This window comes from Tachysurus vachellii, chromosome 1 (assembly GCF_030014155.1).
Source record: "Tachysurus vachellii isolate PV-2020 chromosome 1, HZAU_Pvac_v1, whole genome shotgun sequence".
NCBI lineage: Eukaryota > Metazoa > Chordata > Actinopteri > Siluriformes > Bagridae > Tachysurus > Tachysurus vachellii.
Genome location: NC_083460.1, coordinates 7,919,749 through 7,942,818, shown reverse-complemented (window position 1 = coordinate 7,942,818; position 23,070 = coordinate 7,919,749). Strand labels below are relative to the sequence as shown.

The following is a 23,070-nucleotide window of genomic DNA, read 5'->3' as shown; positions in this document are numbered from 1 at the left end:
ACGCACACACTGCTGAGTAGTCCGGCATTTCCCTGTCAGTAAAATCACAGCTATGAAACAAGTGTCATAAGTCAATGGTTAAAAATATTATGTCTAATTAATGTTTGAATATGCTACAATTGTGATTCATTTCTATACTTTTTTGTTTTTAACTGGATGTCACAGTCTTATTCATTTGCAAACAGAAATAAAAATATATTTAAGCATTTCCTTGATTTACGTTGATTTATAGGTTTTGACACCCTTAGATAATTTTTGAATACACCTTATAGCATCATGTAACCTCCTACAATTTATTCATTTCATATCAGAGTAAAAATAAAAATAAAGTTGTTTCTGAGCCAATTGTATCCACGATTAAATTTGATTCAGGTTTTCATATGAGTGTGTAGTACTAAATAATAATTCTCATATTATAATAATGCATATTATGAAATAGTATATGCAATAAAAAGACAGCAAGGTGGTGCAGCATTGCCACGTCATACCACCAGGGTCCCCAGGTTGATCCTGTGCATTTGTGTGGAGATTTTCTCCATAAGTTCTCTCCATGTTCCTGTTTCCATCCATAAATAAGTGTTTAAATGTGCGTTTGAATGTGAATAAGTGTTTAAATGTGCGTTTGTATAGTGCACTTTGGCGTATGGATACATAATGTACCCATACAAAGGGAGATCTTTTATAAACAAATCATATGTAATGTCTGAATCAGAAATAAAAGGCTAGTGCGATTTAAAATGCTTTAAAATGGGAACACATTGTAAATGCATCCATCGTTTATAGAGCTTACCCTACACAGGGTTGTGAGGAACCTGGAGCCTATCCCTTGGGGCAAAATTTAAAGATACTTTTCAACAGCCTACAATGTGTTTGGACTGCAGGAGGAAACCAGAGTACCTGGAGGCAGCAGATGGAATCAAATCCCAAACATTTGAGGTGTGATGCAAGCGTGCTAACCACTAAACCACTGTACCATCCAAACTAATACCATAATGTTTATTTCTGATGTTAATGGCAACCCATTATTGACTATAAATACCAGTGAGTTGTTAACCTAAAGCCTTTTACTGTAGGTTTCCCATTTGACCTAACCATATTGACCTTTGCATGCCCTTGACCTCAGGCTGATCTAACACAAATGGTAATGTTTAATCCTCTGCCTTAAGGTTTGACTGTATTGTTGGTCTGGTATTCAACCACAAACCTAACGTTCAAAATCACAAATTGTCTTCTTCACTGCAGTTATTTAAACATATTCTGCTGGCATTTTTGATCTGAACATTACTCACCCCTGAGGAGTGAAGACACCGTAGAACATACAGGTTTTCCAGGTGTCTGGGCAGAAGAGGAACACATCCTGTATGAGAAGTGGTAGTCTGGTTTGAAGGACAGGACAGTCCAGGTGAGTCTTTAGAAATGACGTCCACTTCTTCTGCAATATCTGCTGTCCTCCTACATCCCCCTAGCAAGGAGAGATCAGAGGGTATGAGAACAATGCTGCAGAAAATGACATCCTAGCAAGTGACAATAGTTATATTTATTTACTAATTAACATTATAAAATACAAACAAAGTATTGTTCTATAAGCAGATAATATCTCTCATTTTAAGCATTTGTGACACCCCGATTGTCGGTTCTTCACAATTAACACAATTACAAGTGTAGTTAAAGACACTTAAATGGGGTTTTGCATGTTAAAACGTTTTAAGGGAATGGTGGTTCCGCCAGTTCAATAGAGGGCGCTGTGGGAGTGCTGCGTGTTGCAAGGTGTCTGCTGGGCTGCAGGTCATAACCCAGCAAGACAAGAGCTGATCACACGCATGGTTTTGTCCTGTCTTTATTTCACCATTCCACAGATTGCTGGGAACATTTAACTGCCAGCTGATACGGAAGTCCCGTACCCGCTACACATTTATTACGTAAGCAAAAACAAACAAACAAAAAAAAACCTGTAAATAGGAAAAAAGTTTCATATTCATGTATAAAAGCATCAAAAGCAGGGTGATTAATCTTATAATATTTGATTTATAATCGTTTCACATCTTGATGATTAGCTATTCTTGTGCATTTCTTTAGTAACATCTGGTTTGTTAAGTACTGATGCAGAAATAGGAAACGTGCTTATATTTCCCCACCCAAATATTTTGTCATCACCTGAGGTTCTTTGTTTGAACAAAGAAGTTGTGAGGAACGCACAACTTTTATTTAGGTCCTGATGAATAAAAACATAGAAATGTAGAATGGTGTACTGTAATATCGGCAACATAGTTTTAACAAGAAGAGTACCTTACAAACGCGAGCCACCCTTGACATCTCCATCTTACTGTAGGTATCGTACTCCACAGCTATTTCATTAAAGAAAAGGTAAATCTTGTCATCATCCCCCTCTGGGTTGTCATCTCCCTCAGCCACATGCTTCATGCCAATGAAATTGGGCTCTGAAATGACACAAATAATCAGTGACTCTCAACTACTCAATCACAATCTCGAAGAATTGTTACGAGATGTAATGTTGAGTTTTAAATTATATATGAAACCAGAAGACTCATCTCATTCCCTTACTTAGTGTAATAAAATTTCCATTCTTACTATTAAGCCATGAAGTCAGGAATTCAGTTTGCATGTTGTTATCTAAGCTTCGCATCACAACCGGTACAAAGCCAAAGTTCTTCAAAGATGTAGCAGAGTACAGCTTTCCATCTAAACGGCAATCAGAATTATATTATTAAAGCATAATGATGGTATCGAGTTACTTTCCTTTAAAGAATTCAGAACGTCATAAAAGTTATCATAAGTAGCAGCTGTGACTAAAGAATTAACCTTCGAAAAGAATATAATGCATGAACTAAAAACTTTTAATCACTAACTAAACATTGTGCTCTTTGGCCTGTTACGTCATAAAGCAGTTTGCCTTAAGAGAGATGAAGCACTTACCGACAAATTCAGAGGCGCATCTCTGGAAAGGATCAAATGGACACTTTCCATTCCCATCTTGTTGTTTACCTTCGAGAGTCAGCTTGCCGTCTTTATAAGACTGGAAGACAGAACACAGCTACATGAAATGTCTACATGGTGTGATATAATACAACAAAACATGCACAAAGGCTGAAACTCATGTTAACAAATGTCTACAATATCATAGCAAGGACATTTTACAGTAAAATACAATACTTTGTCAGTCAGGTTTAATTTAAGTGATTTCTTGAATGCGAACACGTGTGGCAGTAATCAGGCCTGAGTGTGGTTAGAGAAACTGATCTCAGGTAAGAAAAACCACAGTTATGTTTTAACAGCTTTTTCACTCAGGGCCATGTAGGTTTGAATTTTGTTTTCCCTTGGTATTAAAAACCGCAATTTAAAAACTGCATGTTATGTTTACTTGTGTTATCTTTGACTAATATTTAAATTTGTTTGATGATCTGAAACATTAAAGAGTGACAAACATGCAAAAAATTAAAATCCAGAAATGGGCCAACACTTTTTCACACCACTGTATGTGGAGGAATTTTTACTCACCATAATATCACAGGTTGGATTAAAAGCGTTGGTACCACAAACGAACATGGTGTCGTTCGACATTTTATGAAGGATCCGGATGTAGTTATGACACTCAGTCTGGAAAGGAAAATTACAGGTAATACAAAGTCCAAGGAAATTATTAGGAAGTCAATCAGAAAGAGACAGAAAAAAGATCCGTTAACAGAACAACACAAGACAGAAGAATATTCTCATATTAGGAAATAATTCTTTTTTTTTTTTACCCTTATTTGAGAATTTACACATAAAGACAAAGATATACAGATACATTTCTGTGGATGTTTTGGAAATCCTGTTTTTACTCTTTAGACTTTCCTGTAGTGAAATTAGTGTCTTATTTGTACACCAGTCATAAGTATGTGCAGTCTTCATCTTATTATGATTTTAAAATTTGGTTCCTACCAAAGTGAAAGAGCAAAGGAGGAAATCATGTTTAAGTAATTAATTTCAGTTCCACTGAAATATATCCCACTTCTCTTTACATTTAAAGCCTTATTGATGTACATAAGGAAACGTGATTATCAAAATCAACTTTATAAAGTAGGTTTGCAACCGGAGTTCAAGTTCAAGCTGATATTCAGGCAGACCTACTGTTTTGTTTGACTCTATCTTTGTAACTAGATAGCTCAGGCAAGGTCAGAAATGAAGCCTAAATAAAAAAATTGTTTCATTATTTTGTATATATTTTTAAATTTTTAAAATAGAGATGAGTATTTTAAAAGTATTTTACTGGTTATAAAAATATTTAGTTTCTGATTTTTGGCTGTTTGCCAGAATCGTTGATTTCCTCTTGAACGCAGCATCAACATCGTTAAACTCAAACTGGAGGTTTGTCCATGAGCCAAGATGAAGCTTCAAATTCATTCAAGTACCAAGCTTTAGTGTAACCCAGTGAGTTGTCTAAAGTGCATTAATCAGTTTAGTTGTCTTCAAACCCCTGGCTGGATTTTACAGATACAGGTCAAAAGTTTCAGTTAATGCTTGCATCAAATATAAAGAAAAGTATGATCTCCTTGATCAGAGAGCTGGTCTGAGAAATTTCTAAACCTAACTGTCAGTCATTCACTCAGTGTTTTTGTTATCAATGATCAATAATGATCAATAATCAATAATGTGCAGGTGTACAGATGTTCCTAATATACTGGATTTTTAGTGTATTTCTTCCATTCCCTCATTCATTGCTTCATCATCATAAACCACTTTCAGAGTGGTGGTGATGCTGGTGTGATCTCTTGGTTTGTGGTAGGATTTTTAGTACTAGATGGGCAGCTTAGATTTATGAAACTGCTGATCTTCTATGAATCACACACATAACAGTCTCTCGATTTTACACAGAACGGTCACACATAAAAAAAACTCTCACCTGTGTTTTCCCTTTGAAAATACAAGTGCGCTGCATCTCTGAAGTCACCGCCCATTTAACCTACAAAAAAGACAATATATTTCTTTACTTATCTAGAATTAAATAAGTACAGATATTAGATTAAACAATCTAATATATAGAAATAGAAAGAATGTTTGAAACTAGAATAAACGTACAATCATTAAAATAATATAAGCATGTAGAATGTAATAAAGATAGAAAATAAGCAAATATACCCCAGTTATAAGTTAAATTGAAATTGAAACAAAAAAAAAGGTTGAGGCTGAGATAAATAAATAAATAAATAAATAAACTCATCTATTATTATTATTATTATTATTATTATTATTATTATGTCCACCCGGGAGGAGGCCCCGGGGAAGACCTAAGACACGCTGGAGGGACTATGTCTCTCGGCTGGCCTGGGAACACCTTGGTATTCCCCCGGAAGAGCTGGAGTAAGTGTCTGAGGAGAAGGAAGTCTGGGCGTCCCTGCTTAGACTGCCGCCCCCACGACCCGGTCCAAGATAAGCGGTAGAAAATGGAATGGAATTATTATTATTATTATTCAAATGAAATCTTTTTCTTGACCATAGCCTTCTTGTGTGTGATGTTGTTGAGGTCCAGGGCAAAGATGGCCTCTCGAGCTCCCAGGATGAGCACACCCTCGTCTTCCATCAGGAGCATGGTGGTGTAATTCCACACTCCCTCCTCTTGAAAGACATGTCCTCTGTTACCTAGCAACAGAAGAATAGGCTTTTTGTTTCCACTTGGTTTGGAGTAATTATAAAATCTTTGGTGCTCATAATAAAGTAAAGTACAAAGAAGTGAAGTAGAAGAAAGACTTAAAACAACTATAACTTTTGACCTCAGTAACTCAATAATTATTTGTGTTATTTGTATCAATGCCCTAAAATGGTCTATTTCTATTATTTTTTATGTATGTATTTATTTACATACTGTGTGGATCTTTTATATTAAGCTGTGAGCAATTTTGCCAGAAGTAAGAATTTAAATCAGCACTTTTTAACCATTCAGCTGCAACAACACATCAACATGCGTTTAATATATTGCAAGGCTTATCACAGTAACATAAAACAGCAATGCTGTGCAGCCAAGTCACAAACTATATATATTAAAAAAAAACTAAAAAAAAAAGCAAAAAACAAATAAACAAACAAAAAAACAACAAAGACAGCTCACTTACTCAGAGTGACTGTTTTCCGTGGTGTGCTGTTCAATGGCCAAACCTGGCCCGAAGTCAATACAGCTGGAACCCAAAAAGACAGGACAAGGAAGAACAGCATGTCCTAAAGTTCTTCAAGTCTCTGCTACAGAGCAACGTCAGTCTCAGTCTCTCAGTCAGTCACACTGTAAAATATTGAAAATATATTTTCTCAGCATGAAGAAAAATAAATTGTAAAATTTTACATATAATAATAGATTATGTTTAGATTGTTGTACTTTAGAAGAGCAGGGTGAAATATGACATACTGCACATGAGCTGGATTTTTCATTGTAACCATTTACAGTTGCATTCCATATAATTTACCTTGTAGAAATATTGAGAAAAATCATTCACACTGGACTCAGTTGATAAAACTGTTCATTTTAAGATAATAAATTCATTAAGAACAGCATAGATCACACTCTACATTATTATAGAGAACAAAGTCACAGTTTCCTGTCTTAACATTACAGTAAAACAAAGAGTAAAACTTATAAAGACATATTCATGAAAGAACAAAAAACACTTTATATCATATACCAGTTGTTCAAAAGAAGAACTGAATATAAGATAATAATATCCGAATCTCAGTTTAAAGGTCATGGATCAAATTGTCATTTATTTATTTTTTTAGATCTGCATTTGATGCAGCACTGAGAATAACTGAAGCAAAACTGACATCCTTCCTCATAACAGAATCAACCACCGATTATACAGTGGAGTCGCAAATTTAACACATGCATTATGTCATTAAATGCCATTTTCATTAGTTTATTTTCCCGTTTGCAAATGTACGAGTCACAACACATAACAACACAGGGCATGTGCACCTCATGCAGTGAAGTTTAAAAATATTTGAGAACTTTTTGAACATAACAGAATTTTTGCATTAATTACACTTATAACACAGTGCTGTTACAGGCCTGAATGTGCTTGGTGTTGTTTATTGTCTATAACAGCAGCTACATGGAAGACAATTGTTGATGATTTTATCAATTGTACAAACGTGCAAGTTTAAATATGTTATTATGTCTGTAGTAGACATTATAGTAGAAGTCACAGTGACCTTTATGGAAGATGCTCCACATTATTAAATACTACTACCAACAATAATAAACAGATTTAAACATGTTCTTTTACAAAGTGTAATTGCTAATTGTGCTTTGTTTAAGATATGTAAAAGTTATTATATATTAAAAGTTCCCAGTGTTAGCAAGATGCATTTTTCCCCACTTAGTAACAGGAAGATGAAGGAATGATAGTTATTAGGTAAGTGCTAAGTTTGACTTGTTTCAGTTATTCCAACAAACTATTAACAGATAAAACGTATGACATGTCAGTCTTAAAAAAGGAAAATTTGTTAAAAAGTAGTTAATAGATGTGGAATTCGAGTAATACAGCATGTACTGTCATTTTAAAATAATCTTTGCAACTAAATTTTAAAACTTTTATTTTGTAAATAACTAACTTTGGCATCCGTTCGGATAAAAATCTATAGTGCGTCTAAAGAGGCTTTATGTATTCAATAAAGACATAAAAGACAGAATTGTTTTTATTAGTATAGGCCTGTGTTTATATTATGACTGAGACAGAGATCAGTCCACATTTAATATGTGATTAAAACAGAAACCTTTCTCTGCAAATGTTGAGTTCCATCCTATGTTATTGAACAATGCGGCTCGGAGACCAGTAAGTACTGAGCTGAACGTGCGCAAGCGCACTTGGTAATAAAGCTCCTTCTGATCCTGAGTCAGTAGGACATACTGTATTGTACTGGGTCCAAATATAATGGGGCTGTCAACTGACTATCTTAAAAAAAATAAACAAGTAAAAAAAGAACAGAATACATAGTTTATGTACAAAAATCTTTCTCATTAGTTTCTGTGTGAAAATTCTCGGTGCATTTTGTAGAACACAGAAACCCGGAAAGAGAAAAAGCTGTTTGGAAAGTAGCAAAATAAAATGTTGTAATTAAACGTTTTGACCGGTAGAGGGCAGTGTGTGACATCATGCAGAGTTCTTGGAAAAATAAATCGCCTGTTCGGGAGGTTCAGAATCAGAATGAGGTTTATTTCCAGCTACTGTATTGTGTACATGTACAGGAATTTATCTGGGTGTGTTGTCCATAGTAATAATAGAGAAGAATAAATATAGGAAACAAAGTCTATAAAAGTTGACAGAAACGGTGACATTCCAGCTAAAGGGATAAAGCCTGTGTTTATTATTATGCTAATAAGCTAAATGCAGCTTAATCTGAACAAAGATCAAACATTGGTTTCATAAAGAGATAAATAAATAAATAAATAAATAAATAAATAAAAGTTTGATTAAAAGCAGCATCTCTCCAGTGTATTATGTTACGCGCTGATCGCTCTAACTTCACGGAATGAGCTGTTAAAGAACCATCCACTGACCATATCATCATGCTGAAAACTAAAAATTAGTATAATTGTAATGGGACGATCGGGTGTGGAGATCTATACAGAGAAAATGATGGTGCTGGTGGATGGCGGGCGGATGATTTATTTGAAGCAGCAGATTCGGGTGACATTTGAGCTGATCAGCGCATCTCTATTGTAGATCATCTAAATGATCCCAGATGACATTAAATATTGAATGTGTTGATAAATGCTTAAAAGTATGACACGATGCGCTTTGATTAATATATCATTCAAACCACTGGTGTTTTTTTCGGAATAAAACTCTTCAGGATGTTCAGTTATGAAAAACTAATCCACTTCACCAGCCCACTGTTGAGTATTTTCTTTTACTTAAACCTAACACATTTAAAACCAATTACACAATTTTAGCCTAATAAAAATTTGTAATACTCCATATAATATAAATGTATTAGCAGGCCAGGAAAGTATAAGCCATACAGTGTATCAACTATATCGAGAAATATCTGGAGCACCAAAACAAAAATAACCACCACTCTATTGTACAGAAACACAGAGAACACTGTTCTGAACAGTAACTTACACATCAGACACTTCATCACTGCTATTATTTTGTACTAACATAAGCATAAACTTTGAAGATGAACTTACCTGCTGCAGCTCCTGACAAAATGCTTTGAATAATAATGTAATGGCTGTCTTTCAAACAGAAACATATGACAAGAGATTCCAGAACTTTCATGGCAGTTCCAGATTCAGAGTAAAAGTAGAGTATTTAGTGGAGCTGCAGCTTCTTTGAAAAAGTCCAGGATCGCAATAAAGACATTATGGCTTTTGTGGAGAAAGAAAATCGATTAGTATGGAAGGATCTCTGCTTTAACAGTTTGCTGTAACAGAACGGAGTCTGGCTCCACTACAGTTTGCCTATACTGAGCAACAGTCAACATTGGACTGCACTACATTCTGCAACACCTTGACTGCCCCAGGACATATGACCGGATTTGAGAGTCACAAACAGCTGGAACCAAATTCCTTGTGTGTGTCAACACACTTGGCCAATAAACCTGATTCTGATTCTGATTATGTAAAGATTAAAACACAACAGATTGTGCATACATGAGATTACTGTGGATGGTACCACTGAGAAACCATGAAGATCGCTTAGACTGTAATTAATACAATCCCTTTGGCTATGATGACTTAGGACTATAATTGCTTTTATAGCATTAAGACTACAATTACCACAAAGAGTGAGAGTCTGATAACTTCAACAAAATAGGCTTAATGTTAAAACTAAAATTGTTTTTTTTTCTGGTTGCACAAGTACAATTCTTTAAAAAAAAAAAAAAAAAGGAAATTATATATAATTGCACTATTAGGTGTTACCCAGATGAGGATAGGTTCCATTTTTTATGCTGTTTCCTCTCACAGTTACTTCCTTATATCGTCTATAAAACAGAGGGAGTTTTTCCTTACCACTGTCATGCCAAGCTTGCTAACTGCAGATAATTTTATACCTTAAATTTTACACCTATCTGTAAAGCTGTTAAAGGCACTATACGGAGAAAACTGAATTGACTTGAGCTGTAAAAGGAAAATAGGGAGTGATTTAAAATATGGAAACATGACACAGTAACCATGCTACATTTTTCTGACACATATGTGTGGGTGGTGTTAGTAGTGACCCGTAACTTTATTGTTATTGTTTATTTCCTGCAGTGAAATGAGAGACTTTTGAGAGAATTTTTTTTTAATATCGGTCGCACCAACATTACATAAAATTAGGTTCAAACACATTTATAGTGCAGCTTTGCCTGTACAGTTCTCATGTCTTCACCAATGAATTGGTTTATGTCTGATAATTAGAGAAAATAGTACCAACAGAATCACTCTTGTCTGCCTACTTGGCTCACTGCTTGATGACCGTGGTAGAAAGAAACACAATAAGAAGAGTCAAAGGAAGGAGAAACAAGAGCACAGGCAGAGCAGGAGTTCATCTTGTTCTAGCACACGCTCCAGCAGTTTTGGGGCACACGCTCCAAAAAATAATCTGTACACCAGGGGCCTGTTTCAGAAAGGAGGTTAAGTGAAAACTCTGAGTATGTTAACCCTAAAATGAGGGAAACTCTGGGTTTTCTGTTTCAGAATGGGAGGTATGTTAAACACAAGAAAGCAGGTTAAGTCAAGCACGTTTCTGAAAGAGAAGTAACATACTCAGTGTCAGTTACCATAGTAACTTACTCTGTTATCCTAACCTGTTCGTGAGCACGTTTTCTTCGGTAAACCCAGAGTTTCTTTTGGTCTCCTCCCTTTTTTAAAGAGAAGGTGTTTAAACACCTCATTCATTGCACACATTTCAGTTACGCAGAAAGCATCAAAGGAAATGAAATAGCATGTCCTTTTATGGACGATCCTGTTGATGAAGAGGCTATATTAATTTGTACATAGTTACATTTACATTGGGAGAGGATTTTGAGGCCCAGAGTGGATTTTTTGTCATATTCCTATGCATTTTTATTTGAGCTGTACCTTTTTTCTTTACAATCAGATTCTAATATAGTTTCAATATCATCATCCCCATCATCCTGTAAAGATGAGCATTCCATAAAGTACACTTTATAATACTATTTTTCATAATTTATGGTGTATTGACTGGGCTACTTACAACTGCATGGGGTTCTGTTGGGACAGTAGGCTCCAACAGACAGATATTACCATACGAATCTGTTGGGACCAACGAAAAACCCAACCCAAATTAATATAAATGTTAATATCACAAAAAGTCTATATAAAAAAATAACACATACTGTAGGTAGACATATTACATTTTATGAGGGCACCTCTGGAATCTTCTGGAGTGACTGGCTCTGATGAAGTCCCACCAGGAATTCCCTCAGCCATTGGACTTCCAGCATTCAGGCTCAGGGCCATCTCCTCTGCATTTGTCAGAGGTCGTGGTGCAGGTCCTCCCCCTGTTTTGCAAGCCTATGCCTTCTTTCTGTTGCCTGATTAGTCAAATGAGAATGAACATTTAGACCCATGAAAAAAATGCTGCTGTGCTGCTAGACACTAAATGCTATTTAGTTATTTAATATGTCAAATGTTTTTAAAGCCATGTAGTTTACACCTATGATATGCTGAAGGCTTACCTGATTGAATTATGTTTTTATATTTCATTTTAATCTGCTGCCACTTTCTTTTAATGCCTGCAGGATTGCACCTATACATGAAAATTAAATTAATAAGTTTAATAAAATACTGTTCTTCCAGTTTCACCTCTGATATTATAACAGTTGAGAATTTACTCTAAAATAATTCTTAATTACTAACTACAAATTACATCTTCAACAAGTCTAATTAGATTAATGTAATAATCTCTAGAAAGTATTGATCTACTTACTAATTACTTATTAATTACTTTCTAAATCCCAAATCAACCTCAACCACTTGAACAATAAGGAGACCTTTTAAAATTCATTCATTCATTCATCTTCTACTGCTTATCCGAACTACCTCAGCGTCATTGGGCATCAAGGCAGGATACACCCTGGACGGAGGGCACACACACACATTCACTCACGCAATCACACACTAGGGACAATTTTCCAGAGATGCCAATCAACCTACCATGCATGTCTTTGGACCGGGGGAGGAAACCCCCAAGGCACGGGGAGAACATGCAAACTACAAACACACAAGGCGGAGGCGGGAATCAAACCCCGACCCTGGAGGTGTGAGGCGAACGTGCTAACCACTAAGCTACTGTGCCCCCTAAACTGCATTTCTAATGCTTTCAAATAAACAATATACAATTGCATGAATTATCCTTGACTTGACCAGTGTAACTAGAGGGAGGTTACATTAAAAATATACCTTTTAAAATTTGATGTTAAATCCACTATTGTTTTATACAGAATTGTTTTATAGTCTTTAATTAAATTACAGTACTTAGATTACTTAGTAATGTGGAGGAAATTCTATTCTATTAATCAGAGATAATAGTTCAAGTGAACTTTTCCTATGTTGCAGAGAAGAACGCAGCAGAATCCTGTGGAATATCAAACTTTTTTATTCAATACACTTGCAAGTGTGAAGTCAGTCTGTCCCGACCTAAGTCTGAACAGAGTGAGTGACTTGGGTGTAAGGCAGTTCTCTATTTACAGTATACAAGATGCTGGACCAAATGTTCAAAATTATTTGTGCGTGTGTAGTCTTCCACTGTAGTCTTCCACTCTTGTCGTTGCACAAGCAGGGCACCGGTCACGCTTTTTCCATACATCTGCAATATTCTTATCTTTTATGCTTACAGTAATTAATTACACCCAACACTGTATAAAAGTAATTAAAATGTAAACTTACACATTTCTGCATTTTCATAAACAGTTCTGCTGTTGAGAAATATGCATACCACTTTTTGTCTTACGCTGTTGCCATAGTGACTCATTATATCTACGTTCCATTTGTAATGGCTTTTTATAGTTGTGGTGCACGTGCTTAACTCAGAGTCAGTCAATTTAGAGTTGATAAAACTAACTCATTTCAGCTGTTCTGTAACCCAAAACTCATCCCATCTCAGGGTAAATCAACTCAGAGTTCACGTTTAAACTTAGAGTTGGTTGAACCTCCTTGTTGAAAAGGGCCCCAGGTCTTTACTCATGGGAACAAAAGTAATTTGAAAGATATGTGGATGAGGTTACCCTGTAATTAAAATGACTCTCCTCAAATGATTAGATTTTAATGGTTGTCTTTCTATTATTTTGCAACAATAAAAATCTTTTTTAAACAACTTAAACCTATTTGATTTTCCTTACAAGTCACATACAGTAGACTGAAAATAATGGTTCTGTACAAAGAAGACATTAGACAAATACATTTATTTTACAGTAAAAAATGCTCACAAAATGTAAGAATTTAAAAAAATACATTAAGAGAGAGAGAGGAAAAAATATTCCTGCAAATTTCATTGAGGTACTGCCCTGGAAACACAGTGCTGAATCTGGAGGCTTCAACAGCTATAGGTTTAAAAAATGCCACACATGTCAAAAGCTCAGTGTAGAGGTCTAGACGTGCTAAAGGTGTTTCCTGACATGTATTTTGAAAGAAGCGTTTGTGGATCCTGTCTGGAAAGACATACACAGGCTCTAGTGCACAGAGACCTTAACAAAACCATTTAACACTAGCTCGAATGATCAAATAAATAATTTAAAAAAAAAGAAAACAACAGAACTGGTGGTCATTCTCATTCAGTGTCTCCTCCTGAATACAGATTTATGAAGCAAATATGAATTATGCTGCCATCCCATGGATGACTGGTTCTATAATCCTCTTCAGTAGTCCATATACAATCTTCAATACATCTTAACATTTATTTTGGCCTTTGTTTTTAATTGGCAAACAATATACTGTGCTTAAACTTGTTTCAGTGCTTTAGGATTTTAAGCATATACTGAAGTCTAAAAATAACATGAAATAATAAATTGTAATTAAACTGTTTTTAAATCTCCAATAAGTTTAGATTGTGTGACTTGAGCTATGAAACTGGATTATTTTGGATTTGTCATTGAGGTGTCTGCAAAATAAAAAATAAACTTCACTGGAGCAATTTGTCTCAATTATGCTGGTTTGTCATATCAGGGGATTCAGCTATTCTGTTGATTGTTATTTCTGTTGAACTCTGTTGAATTATTTGCAGTGGCTCCTGACAGCCAGACACACTCTGTGGACTTTCCTCAGCTCTTTTCGAGCTTGTCTGGACAGCAAAATGCCCTTTGGAGAAGTTCCATACCACAAGAACTAATAATATCAGTGTTGGTATAATGACCAGGATCTTGAGCACCAAGAGAGATTTCTGCTGTTCCTGGACCTGCAGCTGAACCGAAGGATGCTCCATGAAGTTCCCCAGCTTCAGCTCATACAGTATGTAGCATTTTGGATGACACAGTCTTTACCATTGGAGGACTCTACAGAGGTGCAGGTGTAGAATCCGGCGTCGCTGTCCGAGGCATTGAGGATCAACAGGTTGTTGTGATGAATGTGGTACTCGTTGGAGTCTTGAATTGTGTGATTGTTTACGCTCCACTGCACTAGGGCCAGGTTTGATCCTGGCTGGCACAGCAACCTGACCTCGTTACCAGGATAGAAGGTTTTAATGATCGTAGTACTTTCTGTAAAACAAAAACAACAGTCCTTGAGAGTCTTATTTACTTTTAGTGATAAGTCACAATGGACTTAAACCATTTCTGTTGCATGTATATTGACCCATACAAGACATATATCAGTAAACACTGTACTATCTGAACCAGTGGACATAAAAAGCCACCTGTTTACATACCAAATGCAGGACAACGTGCAGCATTTCCATCTCTCAGACTCTGAACCACCTGCCTGCAGGAAAAAAAATAGATGGACGTGACTGAAAGTTCAATATATCTAACATTCCCACATGTGCACAGTCTATAGTACAGTCTCTAGAGCAGTCAATTCAATATATTAGACCACAGTGATGTTTGATTCTTAATTCTGATTGGTCAAAGGTGATAATGTGAAATTTTCAATAACAAGGACTTACAGTAGATCTAGCTGGAAGCAGAGGTGTCAAGTAATGAAGTACGGATACTTCGTTACCTTACTTAAGTAGAAATTTTGAGTATCTATACTTTAATGGAGTCATTATTTTTAGCAGACTTTTTACTTCTACTCTTTACATTTTCACACAATTATCTGTACTTCCTACTCCTTACATTTTAAAAATAGCCTCGTTACTCCTATTTCATTCCGGCTTGTTTTCATTCAAAAAAACCTATCAAGATAAATTGCGACATCCTGATAGAGTGAATGTGATTGTGGTTGGATGAGAAGTATAAACATATACCATTCCGTCACCCTATTGGTTTGTATGTGATCCATCGCACCTGCACATGACACAAATCACGTCACACTTCAGTTACCCAACGCTGGACATAGCAGACGGAGCCAAGTACGAAGATGTCTGAAAACTCAATCTCAATGTCTCAACAACGAAGCACCAGCACCAGCATGGAAGTTGTAGCCAGGAAGACCAACCAACCCCAACCGTTATACATCCCTGGCCGTACCTGGAAGAATTTTGTTACAGTAAATGTTTGGATGGAAAAATAAGTCATTGCGCATGTGCTGTAAGCTAAATACCACAAGCTAATGGCTTTCAAATTTAATTTAAAAAAGCATATTGAGGTGAGCTGAAATTTTGTTATCAGTCAAATATTAGCAAATTTGAAATTCGACTTTAGACAAATTTTATCTGAGCTTAAATTCTGCTATATTTGTAAGTTAATTGTGCAAAGCTATAGTTTTTGTTATTATCAGTCGATTATTGAAAATATTGTAGTGACCTAGTGTCAGGACTCAGCCTGGACTTTTTGGCCATGTGCATTTGTTGTCGTTCCTCGTCACGTGTTTGCCCCGCCTTCGTCTGCTCCTCCCTGTCACCACACCTGCTCCTCATTGTGTCATCATTGTCTTTTATATTTAAGTGAGCCGCGTTGCAGAGGGCAGCGCGGAATCATTAGTTACGTTTACCCCTTTGTTATGTCTAGTCATTGTTAAGTGTCGTCATTTGTATTGTTTCAGTTATCGTCATTTCTGTCTTTGTCTTCATCATTTATTAAACCCCCTTTCATTTGAAGCTATCCTGCGTACGGGTCTGTCTCCTTCCATCCAGGTTGTGACACCTAGTAATTTACTAATAATGATAAATTTGCAGTGTTTGCTATGGCAAACTTGGGTACATGCCAATGGTTTGCTTCCTACCAGTAGGCTATGATTCAACATTGCAAACTAGTTTGGTGGCTCGGTGTGGGATTTGAAATTCAACTTTAACCAAATGTTATCTGAGCTTATATTGTTGCTATATGCAATATTTGAAAGTTAATTGTTCAAAGCTATAATCTATAGCTGGTTGATAAGTTATGTACTAAGGATAGTCATGATCCTGTCTGTGTATGAGAGTGCACGCGCCTGTATGGGGCCCTATGGGTCCTTGTAAAGAGGTAATAGGCCCAACTATTAGCCAAATGCTGTTTAAAATGATTTTACAACTAATTTTCAGTCATGCCAGCAGCTGCTTGTGGTCCTAAAACAGCTTTAAAGGGATAGTTCACCCGAAAAGAAAAATTCTGTCATCATTTTCTCATCCTCATGTTGTTTTAAACCTGTATGAATTTCTTTATTCTGATGAACTTCTTTTCCTCCTTGAAGAAGACCAGCCTTCTTGAAACGACCCAGCAGTTGGATGCATACCTGGGGTGCCCAGGAGACACAGTAGAGATACCGAAGTCCTTCCAAGCTGTGTGCCAGCTATCACTTAATCTTAATACGGCCCTCCCTGCCTCAGCAGCCTGTGAAAGACTGTTTAGTGTTGCAGGGCTGATCTTCAGGCCAAGAAGAGCATGCATTGGCTCAAAGAACTTTGAGAACCAGCTGCGGTTGTGGATGAACAAAGCCTATTAGTAACTCTTTGTCACATGTTCTGTGCTTAACTGATGTTGAGTACCCTGTTGTTGTTAAATTAAGTCCAATGTGTTTGTTTCAATAAAGGTTATTGATGACATGCCTCTGATGTTTGACTTTTTGCACCATTACAATACTTATAGCCAACTAGTCATATCTTCTGCTCCATGAAACACAGCTCAGTAGTACACATACATGGTTCTTTAATGTATATGCATTGTACTAAAATGCATTCTTTTTTAATGGGCATATACTGTACAGTATGCGGCTGAAACAGGTAGACTAGTGCATCCCAAATTTTTCAACATCATCATATTAATACACATGTGGACAAAATTTTTGGTACCCTTCGGTCAATGAAAGTAAAACTCACAATGGTCACAGAAATAACTTTAGTCTGACAAAAGTAATAATAAATAAAAATTCTATAAATGAAAGTCAGACATTGCTTTTCAACCATGCTTCAACAGAATTATTTAAAAAAATAAACTCATGGAACAGGCCTAGACAAAAATGATGGTACCCCAACTTAATATTTTGTTGCACAAACTTTTGAGGCAATCACTGCAATCAGACGATTTCTGTAACTGTCAATGAGACTTCTGCACCTCTCAGCAGGTATTCTGGCCCAATCCTCATGAGCAAACTGCTCCAGTTGTTTCCAGTTTGAAGGGTGTCTTTTCCAGACGGCATGTTTCAGCTCCTTCCAAAGATGCTCAATAGGATTGAGGTCAGGGCTCATAGAAGGCCACTTTAGAATAGTCCAATGTTTTCCTCTTAGCCATTCTTGGGTGTTTTTAGCTGTGTGTTTTGGGTCATTGTCCTGTTGCAAGACCCATGACCTGCGACTGAGACAAAGCTTTCTGACACTGGCCAGCACATTTCTCTCTAGAATCCCTTGATAGTCTTCAGATTTAATTGTACTCTGCACAGATTCAAGACACCCTGTACCAGATGCAGCAAAGCAGCCCCAGAACATAACAGAGCCTCCTCCATGTTTCACAGTAGGGACAGTGTTCTTTTCTTGATATGCTTTATTTTTCCGTCTGTGAACATAGAGCTGATGTGCCTTGGCAAAAAGTTGCATTTTTGCCTCATCTGTCCATAGGACATTCTCCCAGAAGCTTTTTGGCTTGTAAACATGTAGTTTGGCATATTCCAGTCTAGCTTTTTTATGATTTGTTTTCAACAATGGTGTCCTCCTTGGTCGGCTCCCATGTAGTCCACTTTGGCTCAAACAACGATGGATAGTGCAATCTGAGACTGATGTTCCTTGAGCATGAAGTTCACCTTGGATCTCTTTAGAAGTCTTTTTTGTTACCATTCGGATTATCCGTCTCTTTGATTTGTCATCAATTTTCCTGCTGCGGCCACGTCCAGGGAGGTTGGCTACAGTCCCATGGATCTAAAATTTCTGAATAATATGTGCAACTGTAGTCACAGGAACATCTAGCTGCTTGGAGATGGTCTTATAGCCTTTACCTTTATCATGCTTGTCTATAATTTTCTTTCTCATGTCCTGAGACAATTATTTCCTTCGCTTCCTCTGGTCCATGTTGAGTGTGGTACACACCATGTCACCAGACAACACAGTGACTACCTGGAGCCCTATATATAGGCCCACTGACTGATTACAAGATTGTAGACACCTGTGATGCTAATTAGTGGACACACCTTGAATTAACATGTCCCGTTGGTCACATTATTTTCAGTCTTTTCTAGGGGTACCATCATTTTTGTCTAGGCCTGTTCCATGAGTTTATTTTTTTAAATAATTCTGTTGAAGCATGGTTAAAAAGGAATGTCTGACTTTCATTGGTTAACATGCATAGAATTTTTATTTATTATTACTTTTGTCAGATTAGTTTTTTCTGTGACTATTGAGTTTTTCTTTCATTGACCAAAGGGTACCAACAATTTTGTCCACGTGTGTATAACATTATAGTCATTATGGCCTTTAGAAATATGTTTTTGAAGAGGTGGGGTAGTGCACAATAGGCCCCTGTGGCACAGCCTAAGCTTTTGTCCTTAATGGCATTTTTTTTCCTTGCATTACTTTTACTTTTATACTTTTAAAGTAGTTTTGAAACCAGTACTTTTACACTTTTACTTGAGTAAAAAGCTTGAGTTGATACTTCAACTTCTCCAGAAGTCTTTTTAAACCCTAGTATCTGTACTTCTACCCGAGTAATGAATGTGAATACTTTTGAAACCACTGGCTGGAAGGAACATCAGGTTTAAATTAATCTGTGCATTTTAATACGTTACTGTTAGCTCCATATAATCTAGGTCAGTAAAGAGTAAAAAATACTGTAAAGTACTGTGATGAATAGATTTATAATGTGTGGTAATTTAATAAAAAATGTCAAACAATTAATAAAAGTTAATAATTAAAACTAATTAATAATTACTAAAAGGTAAACTTCAGGTCACATCACACCCATTGTTCCTTTTTGCCTGTTTTCCTACAACAGCACACCACATCATGATTTTATCCTTAGAACATTATATTACAGCAGCTGAGAAGTATATGCTGAGTACCTGTGTGTATCTGGATGAATGTTTTTTATAGCAATGCAGCATTCAGCACTGAGGTCCCAGCCACAGTACGGGTCTCTGGCCAGCACACAGTCCATACAGGAAGCGTAATGGTCACATGTACTAAGTGGCATCTGCACCGTTGCTTCCTCTGAGCCTGCATACAGCTGACCCTGAAACAATATGTGCAACAGTTATTAAAAAGATGGTCAAACGATAACAGAATCAAATAACTGATGGTCAAACTATAACAGAATCAAACTAAAACTGAATCACAAGTAGAAATAATGAAATGAATTAGATGGGTACTGGGATAGCCATGATGGGAAAGTTTTACTAGTGTGAATGATGAGGGGGAAAAAAATGTTAGATTTGCATGTTCCAGACCTGCCAACCTTGGAAAAATTTATTGAGTAGCAACTTACTCAACTTACTTTACTTTTGAGTAGCAACTAAAATAAAGAGTATAACGTTATGTGCATGATCGATTGTGTATATCTGCATACTATTTTAACAACTCTTTATGTATTGCCATAAATTAGATCTAATGAACTAAACAGTAACTTCATATCTGACAACACATACATGTGTTCATTTTCTCAGCAGTAATGCAAGACTCTAGACTTCACTATGGTTTTGACTGGCTGATCATATAATAATACCTCCCTCATCATTTCTACTTTCTGCTTCTATTTACCTGCTTTTCACAAAAAAAATTTGATGTCCATCAAATGTGATCTACAGGAGCCAGTAACAATTGAGTCAGAATACGATTGATATTTAAAAAATGACATTAGTTTCGTCATGTTATACCATGACTGCGTGCTATAAAAGGGATACACAGACGCTCGCGGATATTGATTTCTGCGTGCTCGCGCCAGTTTGTCTTTTCCGTTAAAGTACGACAGCAATGCGTTTACAGGCATGACTTACGTTTCCTATATAAATACTGGCAAATAAAGTAAAACTTGATCTGTGCGTAAAATTTAAACTTGAGGCACAACACCGGACACTTGGGCACATGCCCCAGTAAAGGAGTCTAACGACGCCTGAGGTTCGGCAGGCTTATTAAAATGGATGAAATTCTCAATTCTGGCCATTTACCATTGAAACGTTAAGTCCTCACTTGTAAAAAACAGTCACTGAAAGAAGAATTGAAGACGGACAGAGACAGATGAAAACCACATTCGTTTTGATGGCTCTCCGATTGTAGCGTTGAAGAGTTTTAAACTGGCGCTATGATTGGTCGAATTATTATTTTCCCAGGTTGCTGCCCAATGCGGTTACACCCATAGGCGCATTACCTGGTGCGCAAATGCACAGACAGTTGAACTCAAAGGCATCAATGGTTTTTTACAATGCGAATTTTGAAGTGACAAATCGTAGCAGCGTACTTTGATGTCTAAATGCGTATCTGCTACACAAAATGCATAAAGGTTGGCAGGTCTGATGTTCCCTAAAATGTGTTAAAAGCAGTAGGAATATTTTATTTCTAAAATATTTTTTGAAATTATCAAAAAAATAAAAACAATTCACTCAAGTGAAAATGCATTTTATTATTTTCCCAAAGTAAATAGATAACTTTTTCCCCTTAATAAATCAATTAATTAGTGTATTATCACACACAGTTAAAAAAAAAACTTGCCTTGATTCTTAGACATGGCAGTCTCTGACTGATTTTCACTAATGTCATAAAAATGAGCAAGTATTGACACTGTCAAATTTTGCTTTAGTTTGTTGCTTGTGCCAAAAGCAGCTAAAGTCCATAACTTACCCATCAGCTCCATATACTACATACTATAATATAAAAAGAGCAGTTACACATTTTCCACAGCACAGAGGCATTAGCAGTCTAGCTAATAACTTGCAAACAACATATTTCACATCAACTTCAAGAGCTAAGACAAATATTTGCTAACTGAATTTAAATAAATAGGCTAAACATTACATTGTTGAATGCTTCGAACATGCCTTGCTGATCAGTCACAGCTGCTAGCTGGAAAAGTTACTGAAAAATAACTGAGTGAAAGAATGGTTATAATAATAATGGATAAAACTGGTGACTATCACACTGGGCAAAATAAAGTTCAGGCTTGTTTGGAAACAAGTCATATTTCTAATCTCTTGGGAAACATAAACCTCCCACAACAGTAGCAGTTAGGTGTAAAATGTTTGTTGAAATTAGCTTAGAGATAACTGCTAAACTAGCTTACCTATCACTAGAGGGATTTAAGGCTTTTTTTTTTTTTTTTTTACAGGATTGCAGCAAGGTGAGTCCTAGTTGCTTACTTATATACAAATAATATGAGCCACTTTCATTGTACAATACAAGCAGGAGGCACTCTGACAATATCTATAATATCTATATCAATATCTATATATCTATCTATCTGCCATAATGAACGTTAAAACAGGACGACGGATGAGAATTAAACCACTTTAAACATCATCCGGCCCTGAAGCAAAGTTTAGTCCACCATTCCCAGTCTGACCAGGGTTCAATTCTGGAACTGCAATCAAAGAAAAGTAAATAAAAAATATAATAAAATAAAAATAACCTATAATCTTTTGGTGTAGCTTCAGGGAGGAAAAGAAATCTAATGTAAATGTGCTCTGAGGCTTACCAGGGTGATGGAGAGCCGCAATACCTTTACTGGGTCGGAATGATTAAAGAGCTGCACCTCCTCTATTATCACCATCTTTCCATCATAGTTGACTGCTTTCAGCACTGAACCACTTGCTGTTACAAAGATTGTACAGTTGATTGAACACTATAACACATACATGCATAAGTCTGTATAATGATGTAAACTGTACACTAAATATTTATCTACCTGTGCCAATAAACATGACCTGATGGCTGCTCCCATCCAGGGCAGTAGTGCTGGCCACCACTATACGAGTAAACACAGCTCCTTTCTTCACCAGTAGGGGATGCTCAGAAGGCTTCACTGTCTGATCCATCAGTGGGTGGTCTCGGATGAACATGAGGGTTTTATCAGGGAGGTCCAAAGACTTTGAAAACCCTTTCTCCCTTGTCTTACTGTTAATACACTACACACACGCACACATAGAGAGAGCAACACAAAGTGAATAATTAACTACTGCATAGGTGCTGTTTTTGGAGACAAAATATACAAATTAAAATGTCATTCCCCATGCACATCACTATGTAAGTTATTACTCAGGAAATGATAACAAGAGCATTAAAAGTAATTGGGAACATAGTTTCTTGCACCTGGAACTACAGTCAAAAATTAATCAAGACTCTCTGAGTATTCAGCTGCAGTATATTTTGTCTATTATATTCTGATGTAATTAAGTCATTTTTCCATCACTTATTCTTTCATCAGCTAACAAATAAAAATGATTGTTGTAGAATATTTTGGTAAATGTTGAACTCACAACTCCAGGGCGAGGGTCAGACAAAGGCTTGTTGTATGTCACCCATTTTCTAAGTGAAGTATAATTGTGTAGTGTTTTGAATTTGCCTTCAGAGAAGACTACCCTAATGTCCT

General features: G+C 36.3%; 2 protein-coding genes and 1 pseudogene across 2 annotated transcripts; 1 reads left to right on the top strand and 2 right to left on the bottom strand.

The window, feature by feature from the left end:
• The window catches only part of LOC132843187 (semaphorin-4E-like), a 55,069-nt pseudogene that overhangs the window by 14,785 nt on the left and 17,214 nt on the right, over window positions 1-23,070 (top strand).
• Window positions 2,133-6,276, bottom strand: LOC132846288 (semaphorin-4E-like). The gene is made up of 7 exons (XM_060870948.1): window positions 6,108-6,276; window positions 5,492-5,637; window positions 4,901-4,960; window positions 3,517-3,615; window positions 2,935-3,034; window positions 2,590-2,700; window positions 2,133-2,438 (listed from the first exon to the last, which is right to left on the bottom strand). The coding sequence occupies exons 1-7, from the start codon at window positions 6,205-6,207 to the stop codon at window positions 2,206-2,208; spliced, it is 849 nt and encodes a 282-aa protein (XP_060726931.1). The 5' UTR covers window positions 6,208-6,276; the 3' UTR covers window positions 2,133-2,205.
• On the bottom strand, window positions 14,316-16,743 carry LOC132846293 (semaphorin-4E-like). The gene is made up of 3 exons (XM_060870962.1): window positions 15,399-16,743; window positions 14,859-14,911; window positions 14,316-14,691 (listed from the first exon to the last, which is right to left on the bottom strand). The coding sequence occupies exons 1-3, from the start codon at window positions 15,431-15,433 to the stop codon at window positions 14,432-14,434; spliced, it is 348 nt and encodes a 115-aa protein (XP_060726945.1). The 5' UTR covers window positions 15,434-16,743; the 3' UTR covers window positions 14,316-14,431.